Below are 14,215 nucleotides of genomic sequence, written 5' to 3'. Positions count from 1 at the left end.
TTTTTACTTTGTTAAACTTCGTGTTAAATCAAAATCAAAATCAAACCAACAAATCAAAACGGAAGGAATACTTAATAAAATTTTCAAGAAATTTTTTTTTTAAAAAAAAGTCTTTAAAGTACATAGTACTGAACAATCTTATTCTCAAACCAGAAAAGAAGATACCCTGAAAGGTCACTTTTCACAAGAAACAGTCAAAAAACTATGAACACAAGGTTACATCAACAGCACCTAGACCCCATTACTGTTACTTTTCAAAATGAATGTTTCAACAACTTGATGTGCTTACAACAACAACAACAACATACTCTATATTTCCACATAGTGGGGTCTAGGGAGGGTAAATGTACGCAGTCCATACCACCACCTCCGAAGAAGTAGAGAGATTGTTTCCGATAGACCCCGGGCACAGGAAACAACTTGATGTCTTTGAGACAAAGAAAACAAAATCTTTTTTTTTTTTTTGATAAACACAAAGACAACAAAATCTTAAACCTCTATAAGGAATGAATGAGTCTTTCATTAGGATGATGCTCCTTTCATCCAACTGGAAGTTGATCTTGCTGCAGCTAGATAGAATGTCGTGGCGAAAGTTGAACAAGGTGACTTCATTTTGGTATGATTTTCAGGAGCTCGATATCGAACAGGAGTGTCTTATCAATCAATCCTTGGTTCCTCAACACAAAACTCAAAGCTCTTTGTCCCTGTAAAAATGTATGAAAGGAACTTTTGAAGAGAAGAAAGGACATGTGCGTGATAGAACGCTGTTTTACAAGGAATTGAGATTACCGAAAATGTTGTTGGTCTTGGACCTTTCTTGTTATAGTCATAGTCAGGGTATCCCAGCTCCGGAGGAACTATGATTCTGCACTATCGCAAGGAGAAAATAAAACAATAGAATACATGATACGATAGCTTCCTTGTTGCAAAAATAGTAATACAGAAGCCATGTAGTAGAAGTGACAAGGAGATGCAACATTGTTGTCCCGTCTCAACTAGGTTCATGTGTCCTAGGGAGTCTATGAAGCCATGTCTAGTAGAGTCGAATTTATGAGTGTGTAGCACGCCAAATTTATAACTAGGAGGCTATGCATAAATTTAAGAAATGTTACCCTTCTTTTGTTGCATTGGAAACTAGATTCAAAGACCTCTAATTCGATAGGTAGCTCAACACTTTAACTCCATATATCCTGGGAGATGCACTAGTTTAAAGTACCTAGGAAACTCACATAGATAGGAAAAGATTAGCTAATCCGAAATGTTCCTAAATTAGGAATACCATTTCAGTTGACTAGATCAAATGTAGCATACAAAGAGAGACCACATTGATGATATAAAAGTGATCAACATCACCTGTGAACACTCGACTACCATCGTTTGAGGCACTGCTGCTCATCAGGTAACTGTATTCAAGTCGAGCCCATATTTACGAGAATATAGAATCATTCAAGATGAGCTATCAGTTAGATTATCTATATCTAATCCCACCAGTGATACTCTAGTTTTACGGGGCTAGAGGTAGATTCTTAACACTCTTGGTGGCAGAAGAAAGCCACAATTTAGCAAAACTTAATGTTACAAGAATCCTAGTTTTTAATAATCTTCTTAAGGATACAACGATGTTAAACTTAGGCCATAAGGTATATGGAGCTGTTATAAGTCAAACAGAGCTATATCACCTTCTGATACCACCAAGTGCCATGCCAGTAATAGCTTCCTCGAATGCCGGTATGACCTGAACATATGATAAACAGCAATGCTGTTGGAAACCTTCCTCACAGCCTCAAAAAAATGCCAAGAAAAAAGACAAGCGTAACAGACAAGTTTGGTGGAACCAGTATACTAATTTGTTTGTGTCATTTATGACGTCGCCATATGCATGACTAATGAAAAAACATTTACTGAAACATAATGCAATTCCAAAACATGGTTTTAAAACCAGATGAAATTTACGCATATAGGACCACTATCAAAATCACCATTGTCTGGAAAGCATCAGATGTTTATCGAAAAAACTCACCTCTTGAGATCCCACTCTAAATTTGAAAAAGTCCTTATCATCCCCCTGAAGCATAATGAAAAATTGTCACCTAAAACTGTGCAAGAATCCCTAATTTAACCATATATTCAAGCTGGATTATTACCTCAAAAGAACCACCTTTTGTCTTGTTGCGAGCTTCAAATATGCGACCATAATAACCTATTGTGTAACCATCCCAGTCAACCTAAATTCAGTTGTTAAAGATACATATTCAGATCAACGTAAGCTTAAAACTGCAGCTGCCTCAATTGCTTCCATGAAGGTAAGTTGCTAAGTCCAATGAAAAACAGTATAAAGTGAACACCAAATGTTTAAACAACATAAGAAACTTCTTTTGTCCAGCTTTAAAGATTCCACCAAGCCAATTGATTAATAAACCTAATTGATTTCTGCAACTATTCTCACTTAAAACATGATATTAAAACGAAAAAATTGTAAAAAAAGGGCAGCCCGGTGCACTAAAGCTCGGGCTATACGCAGGATTCGAAGAAGGGCCCCACCACAAGGGTGTATTGTATGCAGCCTTACCTTGCATTTCTGTCAGTAGCTGTTTACAAGGCTTGAACCGGTGACCTCTTGGTCACATGGCAGCAACTTTACCAGTTACTACAAGGTTCCCTTCGTTGAAACGAAAAAATTGTGCAAGAGAAAAATTGAGTGGGACATCACAGGCTTACCACCACTGTCTCTCCGATCTTTGGAGTGGGGCCACTTCCGACTCTCAAATCCTGCATGTTTGCCAGACTCAGTCAAAATCCAAAGCAACCTATACATGAAAAAATGTGATACAGTTCTTATGCATGCTATCATATTAGTGACCTTATACTGGAGACCTGATTGAGTTTCAGTATAGTCAGGAAATTTCATCTTGGTCTTCCCATAGTCCTTTCCTCTCAATGCAGGCACTGTGATCAGAAAGAAACCAAAAGAGTTTATAGTCCTTTCCTCTCAACGTAGACACTATATATTCAGAGAGATATCACAGAATTAGTTCTTGATGCTGTCCCCCTAAATTTAGAGCAAAAGTATCCCAGCTCTTCCTTAAGGACGACCACAGAAGGTCAAGCTACTTCCCAATTAATCACAAACTAAGCACTTTGATCGATGTAACAGCAACAGCAACCTTAAAAGGACTAGCATTCTAGGTCTACCGTACAAAACTATATCAAGTTGGTAATCGCCAATATACTAGACAATGAAGTTGTGAGGTGAAGAGAAAAAAAAAAAAGCACATCCTTAGAGCATCTTAAAGCAAGAGTTATTGTGAATATCTAAGTTGCTCGAACTCTCCAAAAATGTTACCGCACCAGAGTCGTATCCTTCAAAAATGCACTAGTTTTGAAGGATCCGGCACAAACCCAATAACATTTTTGAAGAGTCCAAGCAACGTAGGTGAATATCTGCAAAGCCGAGTTTCCACCTCTCCCATAGCTACATGTACAATTGGCAAACGAAAAAGAAAAAGAGATGTTTCTCAACAGCTTATGTTCAACTCCAAATCTCATCAACACTTAATAACATCATGTCGAGGCGGGTCCAAGATTTAAACTTGATGTGCGGCACTGGACTCAATATACTTTTCAAATTCTGAGTTCCGAATTTAATATTTGTTGAAATCTTATTTACATATGCTATACTGTTTTTCAAAAAATACTGGTTCAGTTGGACCGATTGAAACAGGATCCATCCACCACTGAGTTGCCATGTTGCACAGCAAAAAGAAAGACAAATTATTTAGTATTGTACCAAAATTAACTAAACAAAGGGGAATGCAGCCCGAGTCAACGGGTTCATCAAAATCAATGTTTTCGACACAAAACATAGATATACACTCCTATGTAAAAAATCACTAAAATTTCAATAAACTTTAAATCTGAAACCATAATTTCAAAAGTACAATTAGTTTAGAGATGGTTAAACACATCAAGTTATAATTCCCCCTCCTCTAATGATAAAACGGGGAAGAATAAAATTAAAATGTAGATAGGGATAGATATTACTGTCAGCAAATTCAGCTGCTGCCATTCCAGCATTACTAATGGATGCTGTTAAAAATCCCACCGACGACAGCAACACTTGTCTCCGATCGAATACTACTCCACAATCCAAGCTTTCAATACCATCTAGGTCAGTGAAAAAGAATCGACTTAAAATTTCACAATAAAATGAAGAGTTAATGATCAAAAACACACATGAACTATCACTTCTTCGCGAGTTTCACACCCCAACTATCAACTATCAGTGGCTTCTTTTTCCTATCTGAACTATCTGCATATATGTATTAAAATGCACCTCAAAGCTCACTAGTCTAACTATCAATCGTTCCCTTTTCCTACCTGAACTATCATCATCTACTCAATTAAGTGTGTTTTAATTCAATCTATATATTAAAACACGCCTGAAACCTAAGGTCAAGTGGCCAACTATCAACAGTGACGGAGCTAGAAATTTTAGTAAAACCAGATTGCAGCCGCTGGGATCGAACCCGTGCACAAGTTACCTTTTGGCCTTTACTGAACACCTACCACCACTAAGCTACATCCTCAGATGTGTTAAGGTTGTTCAAACCTTCATATTTAACCAAACAGAATAACATTTTACCTATATACGCGGTATAATTTTCCAGGGGAGGTTGTTCACCTGACCGCCCTTGGTACAAGGTGGCTCCGGCCCTGACTATCAACTGTTCTCTTTTCCTACCTACACCATCACTATCTACTCAAGTAGATGTATTTTTAATACAACCTATTTACTATAACACACCTCAAAGCTGACTACACCAAATATTAGTTGTTCCCTTTTCCTGTCTGAACTATATCATTAATCAACTAGGTATTGTTTAATACAATTTATATATTAAAACACACCTCAAAACTGACTAGATCAACTATCAGTTCCTATCTAAACTATATCATCTGATGGTGATGGTTCAAGTAGGAAAAAAGAACAGTTGACAGTTCCAGTTTGAAATTCTCGAAAAAGTGATATTTCAGTGTGTTTTTGTCCATTATCTCCAAAATAAGAGTAAAACATCTAGTAACCCCAAATTTGCTACGACACACTCCAACTTCACGGTGGTTCTATTACAACTAAATTTTAGCATATTTTTGTCAACCCTTTTAGCTGACATGGCACCTTTGTTGTAAGCCCTATTTTTATGTAATAAAGTTGTCACGACAGCACAAAAGGGTGACAAAAATACGCTAAAATTGACTTCAAATGGGTAATAGGATCCTATTAAGTTAGAGTAGCAATTTCGACCAAAATTCAAGGATACTGGATGCTTATCTCCCAAAATAACACAAAAAGACAAACAGAAAAACTGAAAAAGTATTACCAACCAGAGGAAGTAGATAAGTCTATACTTGAATCTCTACATACAATTTGCCGTTGCACCAACTAATTAAAAAAAAAACAGAAATTAGTAGTAATACAATTTTAAGACACGATAATAAATTAAAAATTTCGCGAAAATTGAAAAGTAAACAAATTACAACAAATAGTAAGAAATGTTACCGTTGATGGAGAAGAAGGTGAACAAGTTTTTGTAAAGTTTGATGAATTTGGTAGCCTTGAAAATGATCCTAATGATGAAAAATATGTTGTTGCCATTTTAGTTAAAAATGAGGTTTAACTAATTAACTAACTGTTTGAAGATAATTTGGATGTGGCAGTTAAGGAGAGAGAAGGTTCCAGTTCAAGGTGAATGAAAAAGGTAATAACATCCTCAGATTTTCTTATTATTAGTGTTAGTCCCTCCCTCTAGTTTTCGTTTTAGTTGATCCTGATAATTTGGTGTGAAAGATAAAATATAATAATTATAGAATAAATAAAATATAAAATTATTTTATCTGTATTTAGTTGAAGGTATTACTCCCACCATTCTTTTTTATTTATTTTATTTTAAGTGCGCTTATATTTTTAAATATTTAATGCTTTAATCTTTCAAGAATTAAGAATGATATGAACAAAATCTTTCTATTATGTTCTTGTTCAATAAATACAATTATTATTGATTTGAAAAGAGGTAGTATAAAATTTAATTGGAGTATATTGATAATTTTATTTTTAATTTTGTATGAATTGGGATTTATTAAGGATTGTATCCTACCAAAATGGACCAAATAAAAAGGAATGGGGAGAGTAGTTACTTGTGAAATTATTTATCCCATCATTTATAATAAAGTGATGAGATAAATTATTTATATGCATGGTGAAATAATGTATCTCACATTATTTCAAGATAACTCGTTCCCAACCAAACTTCCTCTAAGAATGTTATTAATATACTAACAAAATTCTTCTTGGTTTCATAAATTAAATAAATAAATTGAAATAATTTATTTTTAGTATAGAGGTCAAGTAAAATAAAATGGATGAAGTATTATGTACTTTCATTTGACCATCATATTCTTTGAAGGTTCTTATAGTATGCGGCTGGATCAAGATGGAATACCTCAAATTTAAGTTTATATATGATATTTGAATGACGAGATAAATTTATTATTAAGTTGGAAAATAGATTTATACAGTTAGATCATTTTACATTAGGTCTTTTATTTTCTTTTAATCATCGATAGCGAAAGTTCATTAGTCTTGTTAAAATGAATTCATAACGAATCGCCCGTTGAGGGGAGAGATAAACCTATTGCTTATTAAAGTGTTCCTCATTTTCTTAACTCCAATTTGAGACGTCTTATTGAGGATAGATAAGTCTCAATCATTTTGTCACGTCCTTTGGTGCTCTCTCGAGGATAAATTTATACCTTCAATCAAATAGTATATAATTAATCCGCCTCATCCCACCAAACTTGATGTTATTTATCCAAGAATTATAATGTTATCTAACCACTAAACTTGTGCTTAACAAAAGTTATCGTTGGATTAACAAAATTTGTGCTTGTCCAATAGATGTAAAAGACAAACTTAAGAGATGCATTATTTTTTAAATATAATTTTTAAAATATGGTGAGAAATTTGTATCTCTGCAAGAACAAGAATGAGATTCACAACAACATACCCGTGAAATCCCACAAGTAGGGTCTAAGGAGAGTAGAGTATACGCATACGATAGATTGTTTCCAAAAGACCCTCGGGTAATAAAATGGAAAAAAAAAAAAACATCTCTTCCTTATTTGAGTGAACAGGATCCAAATAGAAAGGATATAATGTTGACATTTGATAACCACAAAATCCAAACCAATATCAAATTTCTTATATAAAGAAAAGTACACCACCAAATATCCTCAAGATTATACATTACAATCCAGCAAACTCAGACAAGAAGTAATCATTTTATTTAATCAATTATATCTCCTAGCAAATTGAACTTCGTGTTTTACAGGCTCACTAACTTGAGTGTGTTTGCCTTCTCCTGCAGACTGTCAAGCAAGCTGTCGAAGCTCTTCTTGAAGGAATCCACACCCTCCAATTCAAGTTGAGACCCAACAAAGCTCCAGTCAATCCCCAACTTCTCGAGGGCGCTGTAGATACCTTCGGCTTCAGATACGTTTGAGTCGATGGTCCTTGCAACAGAACCGTGATCGATAAATGCTTGAAGAGCTTGGTCAGGCATCGTTGAAACCTACCAGACATTTCATTAGAAATGTTAACCATCATGCAAATGCAGGTAATATGGATTATTCTCACCGTATGGCCCTTTTTTGAGGCCACTCTTTAATGTTTGTCCCCGTTTGCCTAGAAGGGCTATATTTTCCCTTTGAAAGTAAAAAGGCAGCCCGGTGCACTAAACCCCGCTGTGGCAGGGTTAAAGTAAGGGCCGGGCCAAAAGGATCTATTGTACACAGTCTTACCCTGCATTTATGCAAGAGGCTGTTTCCGCGGCTTGAGCACGTGACCTCCTGATCACATGGCTACAACTTTACCAACTTTACCAGTTACAAGTAGTCGAATAAGTAACTCTTACCGCCAGGCTAACTTAAGAGAGAATTTAAATAGCGGCCTCCAAAAAGGTCATTTGTAATAATGCCCAGGAGTAATATTTCATTATATGCCAATGCAAGAGAAGTGATTTGATGTCTTCTACAAAAAGATGAGAAGACGACTCACCGTGTCAGGTCCAATGAGAGGATCCACATATAAAGTGTCGGGATATGCTGGGTTCTTAACACTAGTCGAGGCCCACAATAGCCTCTGTTTCTTGGCGCCTTTCTTTACCAACGCATCCCATCTAGGACCAGAGAATTTCTTCTGGTAAAGCTTGTAAGCCAGAGCTGCCTGTGCATTTGCAGCCTGCAATGGGAGTACAACAACGTGAGGTTAACCAAAACTTGTATTTCTCTAGCATAAATATTAGGAGTAGAAAAATTCAAACATGTAGTAGGTACCTTCCCACGAAGATCAAGAGCCTCTGGAGTTCCAATTTTCTCAAGCATCTTGTCGACAAGTGTGTCTACTCGACTAACAAAAAATGAAGCAACACTTGTGACTCTGGAGAGATCACTTAGCCCTGAGGCCTCAAGGCCGTCAAGGTAAGCATCAATGACTGCTTCATATCTTGCAAGAGAGAAGATAAGCTGCGGATACACATAGGAACTACTTCAATATTCAAGAAACTGATAGAAGTACAAAAAGGCTATGGAAGAAGGAACCATACGAAACATTTTTTAAAAAAGAAAACTGAATGAAGGTTCTTAAACCATATAATTTCTCTTTATCAGCATTCACTAATCAATTGCTATGCAATATCTCTCTTAAGCACCAGAAGACAAGAAACTTTCAATCACATGCAACAAAGAATCAACTTACCGTGACATTGACACTTATTCCAAGTGAAATGACTTCCTTGATGGATGGAATGCATGGAGCAGTAGCAGGAATTTTTATATACACATTAGGGCGATCAACCTTCTTATGAAGCCACTTTGCAGCCTCTATAGTGCCCTCTGTATCATCAGCAAGTCTAGGTGAGACTTCAACAGAAACGTACCCATCGCCACCATCTGTCTTATTGTAGATCATTTCAAAGAGTCTGCATGCATCTTGGATGTCCTTTACCACAAGTTCCCAATACACAGTATCTATATCTTTTCCACCTTGTACAAGTTCCCTGTAAAGAGCAGTGAATGAAGATAGGCAGAGTGTAAAACAGGCAAAACCAACAGGGATAGACGTAATGTAAAAACTACAAACAACCTGCCTAGTGTAATCCCACAAGTGAGGTCTGGGGAGTGTAGTATGTATGCAGACCTTACTTCTTCCTTAGGAAAGAGGAGAGGTTGTTTCCAATAGAACCTCAGCTCAAAACAGATGATTAGACGTAATGTGAAGAATGCAATATATTCAATTTCGGTAATATGTGTCTAAGGAACCTTTTGAAAAACACAAGACAGCATCCTACACAATTGCAAGTCCATGAAATACTATGACAACAATGTGATTAACATTGGTAACGGCATCGAATAACACTCAGATGCCCACCAGAAAGCTCTAAGCATGAGCCAAAAGGTGGAACACCGTACCAAATGCATCCATTTGGACAAAAAGAAACATTTAACATACTCGCCAAGAACCAACACTAGGAACTTCCTCATTCCGTGTCTCCTCACCTCCTTTACTCTTCAATTTTGACATTCAAATTAAATCAAAGAAAATGGTCCCTGAATCCCTCCAGTATCATTTAACAACTGACTGTTACAAGAAAGCACAACAACTAATGAGAAACACTTCAAAGTCTGGATTACCTGAACTGGTCATTGTAAGCATTTGATGTTGATATAGCTTTCTGGAAAATCTACAATCATCAAACAAACAGTTAGGTAAGTTGATGGAGTTACAGAATAACAATTAGAAACTAGAAACTATAGAAATTCTATCCAAATAAATCTCCGCCAGTCACGTATTGTATTTATAGGTGAACAAAATAATAATGACAACAGGTTTCCTATCCCTAGAGCAAAAGGGTTCAGCAAGGAATAGTTTACCGCAGGATTGCTGGTTACACCTCTGACGCCACTCTCAATCAATGGAATCAGATCCGTAATGGGACGGCAGAGATTGTCGTACCATGGGCTCTGGCCTTGCCTCTCATAAAGATCATGAAGAGTTGTTCTCTTCAGTGAGCTTCCATTTCCGTCAGCTTGGGAGCATTTGACACTGTCAAACAAGTTGATAATAAAATATTATCCAATTTTTGCTAGTAGAAATGAATAACATGTGGCAGAAAAATTGAATCGCCTGAAATTGATCATTATATCCATGACACTATTAGTTGTTTTAAACACCTGCTTAATTGCCCAGATAAGATAAGGCAATTTCTCTCCTTCTCATTCATTCAGTTAGGAAAATCTAAGGGTATAAACCATAACTAACCATATTTCAGGAAAAAGAATTGTTACCGATCTCCTGCCCCTCATAATCAGTTGACCGAGTTGTTATATTTGTGCATCCCGATGCATAAAGAAGTTAAATTCACTATCTTCTATGTGTAAAAATTGACCACTGCGCCTAATCTTAACTTCAACTCTAAAACTATGGTGCACAAGTTTAAGGAATTTACTCCCTTTTACTTGAAACATCCTAGTCAGCTGCCACATATAGCTGTCAACGAATGTTTCCAAAGCAAGTACAAGACCAATGTACATAGAAAAGCTTCCGCATAAACTTCAAAGCTGGATCAGCGAATTAAATGAATGGCATAGACAAATAATTCAACAAACCCATCCACCACATCACAATTCACAGGCTAGCTACATGAATCCACTACCATTTTGCTCTATTTGGGTCCATTTTGCATAGAGAACTAACTAGTCAAAATATCTAATCATCATTTGAAGCATTTCAGTGATTACTAATACAAAAGTATATATTACTGAGAACTTAGAAGGGTACATGGAAGGATTTGAAATATCTTTCCATTCTTTTTTAGTAATCTTATAGGGATACAACACGAGAGTTTTGAGAGATCATTGATCCAAATACTACTATCGCCGAGTTTTAATAAGTTCTGATGAATCTAAGATTTCTTGTTTTTTTTAAAAAGAAAGTGAGCCCCTTTTCTTTTTTGAAAAAGAATATTACTTTCTTGCATAAATGAGCTCCACAACAATCAAGAACTTAACTTTAGTGAAAAATCAACAAAGTGTTTTTTTATAACTGTGTTATCTAGGCCAGCTTGCACACACCTTGACTAATTCCAAGTGATAGCACACACCTTGACTAATTCCAAGTGATACCTATCACCTCCCACCAGAAACAGGTATTTGGGCCAGCTTGCACACACTTTGACTAATTCCATGGGATTCCTGTCGCCTCCCAACAGAAACAGGTATCTAGGCCAGCTTGTACACACCTTGACTAATTCCACGGGATACCTGTCACCTCCCACCAGCAACAGGTATCTGGGCTAGCTTTGCACACACCTTAACTAATTCCATGGATACTTGTCACCTCCCACCAGCAACAGGTATCAGGTAACTCCGTCCGAAATCACCTAGTATCATGGTGCTCAACCCACGTCATCAACCACTAGGCCACACCCTATAAACCCCACCAACTATATACCCCACACATCCATTGCCTCATGGTGCAAAAAAAAATAAAAAATCAACAAGCTATTCCAATAGTTTTCCCCTTTAAGCACCCTTAAATAAAAAATTGGCATAGAATCTTCAAATTAAAAATTTTAGATCCACCACCATTATAGCCAACCCACCTATTCAATCTAAAATTTAATTCATCCTGTAACAACAACAACAAAAAAATGAATACAAAAAGAGAACTTACCACAAGGATCCCTTAATAGAAGGGTTAATAACAAGTGACAACTTCTTGTGATTAAAGGTGGTACTGTTGTTGTTGGCACGAAATCCAAGAAAAAACTTGGGCGTTGATGAAGAAGATCTGGTATTGAAAGAAGTTGATGAAGAGTAGTTTAGGCATGGATTTGATAGCTTAGAAATGGTAGCCATTGTCTTGATTTTCAAGAAAGGAGAAATGAGAGTTGTTGTTGGGGTTTTACTTTCTTTTAAAGGACGATATAAACGAGAAGGGGAAGAGTTGGTGAGGGTGAATTAGGGGTTGTTTGGTTGATGACAAGGTTGTTGTAACAGCACAACCTCAAAAGGTACATAGGTTGTTTTTCTCACACTGCCTGTAATAACAAAAATAGTAAATAGTAACCGAATGAAAATTACAATAAAATAATAACAAAATATTTTGTTTGTTTCGTTTTTATGTGTTATACTTAGTTTTCTGTTTGATTTATCCTTAAAAAAATGTTATATTTTTTTATTTGAGAACATTTTAAAAGTACAATTACTTTTTTATTTTTACCGGTCACAATTATAAAATCACACTTGATTAAAGATATTAGTAGTACGTTTTTTAATAAAAGGGCAATTTGATAAGTATCGCCAAGTCTTCCCATATTTTTTTAGATTCTGTGTTTCGTTAAAATATGCCACATAAAATGAGATGGATGAAGTAATAAAATAATTGAGATACAAGAAACAATAGATCCTAACTCAAATTGAGGGACAAAAAAAACTACATGCATAATTCTACGACTACCAATATTAATATAAATATGCGACAAGACAACACATTGTCACCTAGTAACCTTCTTGCTATTTTGTGTCTTTCATACTTTCCTATTTAATATTGTGTTCTTAGTAAGATGAAACGGCATGTCCTATCTAATCATCTCTCTTCCCCCTCCTTAATACTTTTTCACTTTATCTCTCATGAAATCATCCACAGTTAACCTCTTACACCTACGCACTGAGGTACACGTGTCTCTCCCTTTTCACATATCCAAACCATCTAAACATCGCTTCTTGAATCTTATCCTCTACGAAAGCTACTCTTATCTTATTTCGGATATCCTCATTCTTAATTCTATCTCTCGTGGTATACCCACAAATCTATCTTAATATCGGGATGACTTTCATCTTCTAAATATAAACATTAAATTCTTAACTAGCCAACACTCTCTCCCATTTTACAAAGTTGGTCTGTGTTGATAACACAATCATGCTAAATGTCGTTATATAAAATGAAACTTTTTTCAACTAAGTAACATTTAATTCAACGATACCACATAATAAACTTTAAGTAACAAATAAAACAAAAAATAAATTATTCTTTATGTCAAATTTTGAATTCTAAAAAATATATATATTGGGTCGCGATCTTTTCACATACTTATCAAAAAAAAATTGAATTATTAATTATCGTGACTTGTAATACATTTTAATATGTAGCTTTTAATATTTTAGTTTAACTATTTATAAATTTTATGTTTGTCGTTGTTTGACTCTCAAAATCTAAAAAATATCACATAAATTAAAACGAAGAAAAGGACTAAAACTACTTCTAAACCAATAATTAAACATTTCATTAGTTATTCAAAAGTTAATTTATCATACGGTCAATCAAACACTACATTTGTTATATGAGATTTTTTTTTCTAATAATTCGTTGAATTATTTTATCTTTTTATGTGAAATTTTATGATGTAATTATTTTTCATAATATCTCCAACCAAACAACCCTTAATACTTAATTATTGATGAAGTTTAATGGGTTGTCTTCAAATTGGGGTTGCCTTTAGGTGGTAGGTAAAAGCCAAGAAATGGAGGGTGATCTTGCACTAATACGCCATTAATTAATCAACTAATATTGATTGTATCATTACATGGGCGAATTTAGAGAATTAGATGTGAATTTTCGAGAATTCAAAAATTATTATTTAAACTATACAATTATCTTTAATTTTGTATAATCTGTGTTCACCCTATCTCCAGATCTCACTATATAGAAATACACTGGACATATTGTTATTGATTAAATATGAATTTGTGCCAAAAATATCTTGGGTCAAATATGTTCGTTCCGCAGCCGTACTTCCCATATGTAATTGCAAGGTCAACAAGACCAACAACCATTCCTAAACCCAAGAGTCAATTTGATATTTATACTCCGTCCGTAAAATAATTAATATTTATTAATTTGATATTTTAAAAAAAATATTTATTAAAAATTATTTTATTAATTATATTTTTAAAATATAAATTTAAGGATATACAATTTGTTTAGTCATTTAATAGTAAGAATAGTATTAAAAAAGTATATTAAAAAAGTATAGTAATAATATTCTTTTGATTTCATAAAAAGAATAATTAAATCAAAACAAATACTTTTGGAAAGAATATC

At 34.9% G+C, this 14,215-nt stretch overlaps 2 protein-coding genes and 1 long non-coding RNA gene across 4 annotated transcripts; 1 reads left to right on the top strand and 2 right to left on the bottom strand.

Moving 5' to 3' along the window:
- Window positions 1–216: 216 nt before the first annotated feature.
- On the bottom strand, window positions 217–5,836 carry LOC107853903 (peptidyl-prolyl cis-trans isomerase FKBP19, chloroplastic). Of its 2 annotated transcripts, XM_016698888.2 has the most exons (10): window positions 5,558–5,830; window positions 5,383–5,440; window positions 4,042–4,164; window positions 2,861–2,946; window positions 2,719–2,769; window positions 2,145–2,225; window positions 2,021–2,065; window positions 1,680–1,735; window positions 790–865; window positions 217–704 (listed from the first exon to the last, which is right to left on the bottom strand). In XM_016698888.2, the coding sequence occupies exons 1-10, from the start codon at window positions 5,651–5,653 to the stop codon at window positions 609–611; spliced, it is 768 nt and encodes a 255-aa protein (XP_016554374.1). In that variant the 5' UTR covers window positions 5,654–5,830; the 3' UTR covers window positions 217–608. The 2 variants fall into 2 exon arrangements, with proteins under 2 accessions (XP_016554374.1, XP_016554376.1); XM_016698890.2 differs by lacking the exon at window positions 4,042–4,164 and having other exon boundaries at window positions 5,558–5,836.
- A 1,398-nt stretch (window positions 5,837–7,234) lies between these two features.
- LOC107853880 (transaldolase) lies at window positions 7,235–12,198 on the bottom strand. Its single transcript, XM_016698862.2, has 7 exons — window positions 11,786–12,198; window positions 9,985–10,156; window positions 9,745–9,794; window positions 8,810–9,110; window positions 8,389–8,577; window positions 8,111–8,293; window positions 7,235–7,625 (listed from the first exon to the last, which is right to left on the bottom strand). Exons 1-7 carry the CDS (start codon window positions 11,968–11,970, stop codon window positions 7,380–7,382), a joined length of 1,326 nt encoding a protein of 441 aa, XP_016554348.1. The 5' UTR covers window positions 11,971–12,198; the 3' UTR covers window positions 7,235–7,379.
- On the top strand, window positions 7,534–9,356 carry LOC124898707. The gene is made up of 2 exons (XR_007055421.1): window positions 7,534–7,670; window positions 8,760–9,356. It is a non-coding gene; the product is annotated as an uncharacterized LOC124898707 (long non-coding RNA).
- Window positions 12,199–14,215: the final 2,017 nt, after the last annotated feature.

This window comes from Capsicum annuum, chromosome 5 (assembly GCF_002878395.1).
Source record: "Capsicum annuum cultivar UCD-10X-F1 chromosome 5, UCD10Xv1.1, whole genome shotgun sequence".
NCBI classification, from domain to species: domain Eukaryota; kingdom Viridiplantae; phylum Streptophyta; class Magnoliopsida; order Solanales; family Solanaceae; genus Capsicum; species Capsicum annuum.
Note: the sequence above shows the minus strand (reverse complement) of the source record. Positions and strands in the feature narration are given on the sequence as shown.

Excerpts from the sequence above, each read along its gene's own strand:
- LOC107853903 (XM_016698888.2), bottom strand. The coding sequence starts at position 5,653 with ATGGCAACAACATATTTTTCATCATTAGGATCATTTTCAAGGCTACCA. Across the intron at positions 2,770-2,860 it reads AATCAGGTCTCCAGTATAAG|GATTTGAGAGTCGGAAGTGG; the intron begins GTCACTAATATG and ends GCAAACATGCAG. Across the intron at positions 866-1,679 it reads GCACTTGGTGGTATCAGAAG|AATCATAGTTCCTCCGGAGC; the intron begins GTGATATAGCTC and ends GCGATAGTGCAG.
- LOC107853880 (XM_016698862.2), bottom strand. The coding sequence starts at position 11,970 with ATGGCTACCATTTCTAAGCTATCAAATCCATGCCTAAACTACTCTTCA. Across the intron at positions 10,157-11,785 it reads TCTATTAAGGGATCCTTGTG|TGTCAAATGCTCCCAAGCTG; the intron begins GTAAGTTCTCTT and ends CTTGTTTGACAG. Across the intron at positions 7,626-8,110 it reads CTCTCATTGGACCTGACACG|GTTTCAACGATGCCTGACCA; the intron begins GTGAGTCGTCTT and ends AATGTCTGGTAG.